At 44.1% G+C, this 8,714-nt stretch overlaps 1 protein-coding gene across 3 annotated transcripts in view; it reads left to right on the top strand.

Moving 5' to 3' along the window:
- The window catches only part of SPTLC1 (serine palmitoyltransferase long chain base subunit 1), a 71,785-nt gene that overhangs the window by 38,177 nt on the left and 24,894 nt on the right, over positions 1-8,714 (top strand). For all 3 annotated transcript variants that reach the window (XM_056825015.1, XM_056825017.1, XM_056825016.1), the window contains exons 8-9: positions 4,488-4,577; positions 5,054-5,161. In XM_056825015.1, the coding sequence (XP_056680993.1) occupies positions 4,488-4,577; positions 5,054-5,161 (198 nt within the window). The remainder of the gene's footprint in view (positions 1-4,487; positions 4,578-5,053; positions 5,162-8,714) is intronic.

The following is an 8,714-nucleotide window of genomic DNA, read 5'->3' as shown; positions in this document are numbered from 1 at the left end:
GTTATCTCTTTGGGGTACAAGTCCAGCAGTGCTATGGCTAGATCAAAGGGCAGACAGTCTTTTATCGCCCTTTGGGCATAGTTTATTGGCAACAGTTTTTGCTGACATTGGTGAGCCAGTTTTAATTCCTCATTCCCATTCTGCAGTCCTAATTGTATCAGGAATCAGTTAGAGAGCTAATTTCTTTTAAAGAAATAAGCCAAAGGAAAGAGAGTTAGAGGTGTTTATTTGTCTTTTTTCTTTTTGTGCACTAGGAAAATGGCATATTACCCCATATTTTACAAAAACTGTGTGGTTTGGTATAGAAAAGTAGATTTTAAATAGGGAATTCAAGAGGCTTATCAGTTTCAATTTTATCTCCATGACTTCAACCTTCAGAGGTCTCAGCTGCCCCTAGTCCCTGGATCCTCTAGTCCTCCTTACTTGAGGGCCCTTGGGAATCGTATAGGATGAGCATTGTTTGTCTACCTACATTTTAAAAACATTTAGATATTAGAAAATAGCTACCAAAACAAGCACCATCTAGCTGAGATAAAAAGCTAGAGACTGTTACATATGATAAGTAAAAATAAATCAGATAAATAAAATATTTTTGAGGACCCATCAGTTTTCATCTATTTCACCTTGAATATTTAAATATTATAGTATTCATTTAGAAGGTGTTCGTTGTAAATTAAAGGTATTAAATTCGTGTCCTAGAAGGCTTTGATACCCTTTGAAGTTCTGAGTGATGGAAATACATGACATCTGTATAGGACCACATCAGAGAGGTTAAAAATATCTTGATTTTTAAGAAAAGTTTCTTCTTACTTTTTAAACTTTCTCATTGTGATTTGTGCTGCTAATGACATTCGTTTTCCTGCCAAACATAATTTTGCTGCATATTTGGCATTTTTAAAAACATTGTATTTTAATTAAATTTCAATTCTGAATTGTAAGTGAACGCTGTTGGAGGAGATGATATTTTCTGCTTGATCTTTGAAAGTAGGTTAAAGTTTATCTAGGTTTTAGACCCTTTGGAATAAACGTGTTTTCCACTAAAAAATTAGTTCTCAAATTTGTTGGTTTTTTTCTTTATAATTACTTCCTATCTCCTGGAGGCAGCTGGGTGGCTCAGGGGATAGAGTTGTGGGCCTGGAATCAGGAAGACCTGAATTCAAATCTAGCTCTGTGACCCTGGGAAAATCACTTCACCTCTCTTTGCCTTTATCCACTACAGAAGGAAAATGGTAAAGTACTCCAGTATCCTTGCAAAGAAAACCCCATTGGTCAGTAAGGTCTGTGGGTCTATGCAGAATCAGACTGACGTGGTCCTTATATTAATTGTCCCATAAGAAAAGCTTCTCCCTTTTCACGCCTCTGTGACTAGTCATCAAAACAAATGTTCATTGAGCTGTAGTGTCTTCAACATTATACAGAATACAAAAGGAGAGACAGAGACAGAGAGAGATGGAGAGGGAAAGAGAGAATGACAGAGACAGAGAGAGGGACAGAGAGAGAGAGATGGAGAGAGAGAGACAAAGAGAGGGAGAGAGAGACAGGGACAGAGGACAGAGAGAGACAGAGACAGAGAGGGAGAAAGAGAAGAGAGAGACAGACAGAGAGGGAGGGAGACAGAGACAGAGAAAGAGAGAGAAGAGAGGGAGAGAGACAGAGAGATAGAAAGAGAGACAGAGAGAGAGCGAGACCTCCTGGGCTGCTGTTAGCCTCTTTTCACGATGTCTTCCTCCTGTAGGGCTGACCCAGTGAAGCTCCGTAACTGTAGTGTCTGGAATGTCTCTGCATTTCCTTCCCAAATACGGATCCTTGTTCATGTTGTCTGGTCCTATTTCTTACTTATTAACCAGAAGGAAGGTGGAGTAGATTGGCCTGGCTAGTTTTTTCTTGAAAAACTGAGACCCTCGCGCGTGTTTGCTGGAGGTTCTGCTTACTCAACGTCCTGCTTTGTCAGGGTTGCTTCACTGAATTTGGAAATGTCAGACACTGTGATTGAGGCACATTTGAGGGTGAAGGAGAACGCGTTCTCTTGTGAACTTTGAATCTCTTTAAAAGGTCTTTCACACTTTCCGGAATTCTCTCCTCCTTCCCGCTCTTCTGGATCTGGGTTACACATGTACTGTCATGCAAGCCACGCTTTCCCATTGATCATACTTGTTGTAGAATGCTCAGAAAAAACCCAAACTGCAAGATAGAAGCACTAATAGATGGATGTGAAACATGCTGCGTGCCTTCTGGCAAAGAGTCCTCTCTGGGAGGGGATGGCAGTCTCTGGGATAAGTTCCTCGCAGTCGTCCTGGATCTCAGTATTGTGGAGAGGACGGAGTTTGTCACAGCTGTCCATCCTATGACATTGTTGTTATTCTCCTGGTTCTGCTTAGTTGACTCTGTTTTATTCATTTGCCAGTTCAGGTAGGCCCTGCCAGCCCTTTGGGAAATCCTTGTGATATCAAAATCACTTTAAAAGACTGATATATATTAATTTAAGGTCGCCAAGGAATTCAGCTATGTAATTCCTAAATGAAAACTCAAGTCAGCAGTCAACCTTTTGGAGTTTTTAATTACAAACAGGAGGAAGAAAGGTATTAGAGAGAGAGAGAGAGAGAGAGAGAGAGAGAGAGAGAGAGAAAGGGGAGAGAAGGGAATAGGACTTAAATACCCCCTCTCCTTAGGCTGGGCCAAAGGCCCAAGCCCTTAGATAGCTGAGGCAAAGAAAAGAGATCAGTCCCTATCACTCACGTGACCAAAATGGAGAAACAGTCTCAGGGGCCTCCACCTCCAGACTCCTTCAGAGCAAAACCTCTCAGAGCAAAACCTCCTCAGAGCAAAAAACTCTCCTCCCTCTGTCCTCAGACCCCGCTATCTTTCAGGAAACCATCTAAGTTCCCTCCCCTCAGTTCTCACATCTACCAATCACTGAGAATGTCTCCCCTGTGCCAATGGTGGCTCTAGTTTAACCCAGGACCGCCCAGAGGTCTGTGGCTTTGCACATGTCTGTTGAAGGTCATATTCTCAAATAATTAAATCTTGATCTTTGCTGCAGCCCTTCCTAAATCCTGTTACTCTGAGTAGGGTAGAGATTGTAGTTTCCAAGACCTGGTTCTGTCATTCCAAGTATCTCTATTGTATCAATTCTAAAATCAATCATGACTCAAAGAACTTCCTGTTCTATGCTTAAGCATAGGTCAAAGCCCTTTCCATTGTTCAGCAAAAGGTTTCTGTCCTAAAGTAGTCTTAAGTAGGGAGGAGAAGGATCCTCCCATGCCAAGGGGTTTCACATTACAATAGAGTTCTTACTATCAGTAGGAAATTTTTTCCAGTATGAAATTTCCCAATGGGGAAATTTCCAACATTCATAAGTCTAAGAAATTTTAAGGTTTACATCCTCCTGTTCATCACTTCTTAGAGTACAGCCATATCCCCAGTTGGAGGCATCCCTTGAAATGTCCAGTTCTTGGCTAGTACCAAAGAACAGCACTAAGTATTTTTGTCCACGGAGGCCCTCTCTCCTTTTTAAGAAATCTGTTTGGGATCCAATGGGACAAGTGCGATTGCTGGCCATGGCCATCCAAAGTGGGCGTTGTCTTAAATAGAGCCCTTGGGGCTGTTTTTGAACCTGCTCCCCGGCATGGCCGCATCATTTCACGACTCCAAGAACAGTTCATCAGTGCTCCAATTTTGTCCAACCCCCTCCGACATTTATCCCTTTGCCTTATTATTCTGGTGGCCGGTCCGGAGCCTCGGCATTCTTTTAATTTGCATTTCTCTGATCAAGAGCCATTCAGAACCTGTTTAAATGGTTCCGGATAGCTTTGATTTCTCCATCTGGAAACTCCTTGTTGGTATCCTCGAGCTCTTGATAGGTATATTCTCACACGTCGACTTCATTCTTTATGCGTTTGACAATTAGACCTTTATCAGAGAATGTGCCCTGCATTTCCCCACTTGTTTCCCTTCTGCTCTTGGCCGTGTTGGCTTTGCTCGGACAAGCCTTTCTGGTGTGACATCATTCAGGCGGTCCATTGTCCATTGTGCATCTTGCAATGGTCTCTGTCTCTTCTTGGTATACATTCTTCCCTGCTCCGGAGAGGTAAACCATTCCTGCTGCCCTGGTGGCTCGTGTCCCCCCCTTTGTGTCTACGTCCTGCCGCCATTTTGAGCTTTGTCCAGCGGGTGGGAGACCCTGGTCTACTCGGCTCGACTGTCTTCCGGTGTTCCCAGCAGTTTTTGTAGAGTAAGTGCCGGAAACCCTGGATTGCTGAGGCCCTTTACCCGCATCCTGAGCCACCGGCCCGCCTCGGATCCGTCCCGATTTGGCCATTGGTTCCCCGGCCGGTCTTTCTCTCGCTCCTCCGGGTGACAGTTGCCGTTCTTTCTGGAGCTTTTTGCCCGTCTGACTGTGGAGTGTTTAGACACAAGGGAGGGCGCTCTTGGCTCTTTCTTTGGACATAGTTAACATGTTGAAATGATGTCATTTGGTTCTTTTGAAGAATCCTCGTAAAGCCCGCGTGACGCGAAGGTTCATCGTGGTGGAAGGCTTGTACATGAACACGGGATCTGTGTGTCCACTGCCAGAGCTGGTAAGTGTCAGGCGCTCGGTTCACGCACCCTTGTGTCAGGGCCATCCCTGGCGCGTGGGCTCCCCCTCCCCCACACCCATGGACAGTGGTCTGTCCTGTGGGAATCCTGATCTTGGCTGGAGGGAAGTTAAACAGCTTCACTGCGGGCCTGTGTCACGCTGGTCACCGGAAGCGTCTGCCCCTGCTTGGGGCCGCGCGATGCTTTGGTGGCGCTTTTCTGAGATCGTGGCGGGGATCTTGAAAGCAGGCCTTGTCCTGCTCTCGGGTACAGGAAGGCGCGAGCACGGCGGAGACCGATCGGCTTTTGTCCGTCCTGGGGAAAAGCACGAAGCTGGTTTGCGCTGTTTTCAAACTCGCCTTATCTCAGCTACTTTCTTCCCTAACGAACGTGCTTCTTGTTACCGGGTAAGATATCTGTAGAGTAATGCGGGGGCCCAAGGAAGCCCTTCTAACTTGTCGTTGTTCCCCCATTTTAGGTGAAGCTGAAATATAAGTACAAAGCAAGAATTTTCCTGGAGGAGAGCCTCTCCTTTGGAGTTCTAGGCGAGCACGGCCGAGGAGTCACCGAGCATTTTGGCATCAACGTAAGTGAGAGAGCGGGGAAGCGGACCTTCTCTTGCCCAGGAAACGCGCCTTCCCTCCGATTCGATACCCTTCCACAGGCACGTTAACGCTCAGGGCTCCGTTCTATAGCCACGACCTGGCCCTCCTCCCTTTCTCCCCACGGAACTGGAGCACGACCTTCCAAGGCCTCGTGTTAGTGGCGGCTGGCCACGTTGGGATTTGCGCCTTTCGATCCCCATTTTCTGGGGAAACTGAGGCCGACCTGCGCCCCGCCCCAAGTCCCGCCCCCCTTCCCTGCAGAGATACGCCGGAGCGCGCATGGGAGATTGGCAGAGTGCTTGTGTGCGCTAGCTCATTGGACACAGCAGCACCGCGCAGTAGGACCTCCCATCTGCATGTCAGGAACGCGGGACCCGGCCGAGGCACGCCGGACCTCTCGGTGGCCATCGAGGGAAACGTGACTTTAGAGGCAGCCGTTGGGCGCCCTTATTCTTCATGCTGCAAATGGGACCAGGGAGCCAGGCAGTGTCTCCGTCCCCCGCCGCTCGCCTGCGTGGACGTGCTGGCGTCGGCTCCTGGCGGCCTGCCCTGGTTCCTTTCGTCAGTTCGGAGACGTTCCCGGTTCGACCCGTTTGGACTACATCCCCGGGTCTGCCTCTCTCAGTGCTGTGTCTGGTCCGAAGGCTTTAGCTGGCCGGGGCTGGGCTCTGAGGTGCTCGTCCGCTTTTAGAGTTGGGGCGCACAGACGGCCCCTGCTTGTTTGTGTCCCCTGCTCTCGTGGACAAGGAAACGGATTCTTTTTCCTTTTCTTCGTCTTACTGTTTAGGAGGTGGGCTTCAGACAGTCCTGCGGCTCGTAGAGTCGCGTGTACTGGCTCAGTTCAGGGCCTTGGGGATAAAATGCCACATTACTTTCCCAAACGATTGTCCCCTTGGGTAGCTCTACCAACAGGCCATTATTGTGCCTCGCTTCTTAGTCAACCCCTTTAATCAGGGTTCTTTGTCTTTTTTGTCATCTTATTTATTTATATATATTATAGTATTTGTAGTACTTTTCATGGGGCTGTTGTTAGATGGCTGGGCTTCTTCCTTTGACAGCTTCCTCTTCATAGTTTGATCATTTATCTCTCAGAGAATAGCTTTTGTTATAAATGTGAATCTTTTCCCAGGATTACACGTAGGAATCTTTCATCAGAAAAACTTGGTGCCAAATGTTTTCTCCATGACTCTTTTCCCATCTAATTCTAACGGCAGGAGTTTTGCTCAGGATCTTTTTGAATGTCATGAAATCAGATTTTTGTTAATGTCAGGAATCAGTTTGGAGTTTAAAATCATCATTTTTATTGTGTTGGCACAGCTTCATCATGAACAATTAGTCCTTTAATTATTCTGCTTTCCTTTTCTTCTTTTGAAGAATGCGTTAGAGTTTTCTTTATGCAACTCCTCTGTTCTCTTGGCACGTGGAGTCCTAGATAGTTTATATTTTCTGTGATGATTTTGAATAGAATTTTTTCCCATCTCTTCTGGTTTTGTTGGTCGTATCCATTCAGCCAGTTAACACTTATTGGATGCTTTCCATGGATCAGACACTGTACTAAGCACTTTCCGGAAATATAATAAAAATATATGATTGTTCCTGTTTTCATGATGCTCACAATCTAATGGGGAAGACGGTGTACAAATAACTGTGAACAAACAAGCTTTACGGGATCAGTTGGAAATAATCGACAGAATTAAGAGAGATCTGGATAATCTTTCGAAGGTAAAGTTTGAGCTGGAGCTTTAAGAAAGCCAAGACTTCAATGGAAAGGAGGAGGAGGAGCTGAGAAGGTGGAGCATTCCATACATAGAGTACAGCTAGTGAAAGGGCTCCCAGTTGAACGGGTGTTTGGAGTTGGAAGTTGGAGGTGGAAGACTGGATTTCAGAGTACGGGGAGATGGATTGGAGGAAGACTGAAAAGTAGTTGGAGAAAACAGGTTGTGAATGTCGCTGAACACCAAACAGAGAATTTTATGTTTGATCCTGGAGGTGAGCGTTATTGGATTTCATTGAAAAGAGGGATAAAAGACTTATTATTTTTATGGCCATATTTTATGTCCTGCAACTTTGTGCCAGTTCTTCATGGTTTTGTCTCTGTCAGTTTTCAATTGAATTTCTCAGATTCTCTCAGGAAGTCAATTGTATCATCTGCAAAAAAGTAGTATTTTTGTTTCTTATTTGCCTATGCTTATTACTTTAATTTTGTTTTCTTATTGCAATAGTTGGTATTTGGGTAACTATCAAAAAATAGTAATGAGAATGGTAATGAATATCTTTGATTTATCTCTGACTTTATTAAGAGAGTCTAGGATTTTTCATTACAGATGACATTAATTCTTCATTTTAGATAGTTTCTTTTTTTTTTAAGTTTATTTAATTAATTGATTTAGAATATTTTTCTATGGTTACATGATCCGTGTTCTCTCTCTCCCTTCCTCCCTCCCAGAGCCAAAGAGCCAGTCCACTGGGTTCACGTGCATAGCATTGATCAAGACCTATTTCCATATTATTAATATTTGCAATAGAATGATCATTTAGAGTCAACATCCCTAATCATATCCTCCTCATACTATGTGGTCAAGGAATGGTTTCTCTTCTGTGTTTCTACTCCCACGGTTCTTTCTCTGGATGTGGAGAGCGTTCTTTCTCGTAAATCCCTCAGAATTGTCAAGTATGGTCTAGTTATTCACACTTAGTAATAATCCTTAAATTTTTTGTTGTTGTTCAGTCATGTCAGTTCTGTACAACTCTTAGTGACTCCATTTGGGTTTTTCTAGCCATATACTTCATCCTTTTTGTTGGGTAACTTTAATATGGTCCTACTATAATGTCTCATGTTTCTTCCTCCATTGTTCCTCACCCAAATATTTCCTGCATTCTCACTTCCTACTTCAAGTTTAATTCATGAATTTATCCATCAGATTATATATCTTTGGGATAGACAGTGTTTCTCAATTGTTCCTTTTAGCTAATCTGCACCTTCTGAATAATGTTATCATTTGATTGCTATAGTCTTTTCATTGAGAAGTAGCACAACAGGGTTTGCTTCTTAACTTAAGTCACCCTTGTGATTGTGGGAAAATGATTTTGACTTCCCTGAGTCTCAATTTCTTTGTCAGTGGAAAAGGAAAAAAATGAAAAATAGATACCACCTTGATCTGCAAAAGACATTTAATATATGTATTTTAAAATTTTAACTTAACATTTTTTTTCTATTACGTGTAGAAACAATTTTTAAGCCCTTACCTTCCATTTTAGAATCAATATTTTGGTATTGGTTCCAAGGCAGAAGTGGTAAGGGCTAGGCAATGGGGGTCAAGTGACTTGCCCAGGGTCACACAGCTGGGAACTGCCGTGAGGCCAGATTTGAATCTAGAACTACCCATCTCTAGGCCTGGCTCAGTCCACTGAACCACCCCGCTGCCCCTAGAAACAAATTTTGACAATTGTTTTCTGCCATTTTACAATTCAGATTCACTTTCTTCCTCTCATCCCTCTCTCCCTGAAGTAGTAAATAGTCTGATATTGCTTATG

The sequence above is a fragment of the Monodelphis domestica genome, chromosome 3 (assembly GCF_027887165.1).
Source record: "Monodelphis domestica isolate mMonDom1 chromosome 3, mMonDom1.pri, whole genome shotgun sequence".
NCBI lineage: Eukaryota > Metazoa > Chordata > Mammalia > Didelphimorphia > Didelphidae > Monodelphis > Monodelphis domestica.
Note: the sequence above shows the minus strand (reverse complement) of the source record. Positions and strands in the feature narration are given on the sequence as shown.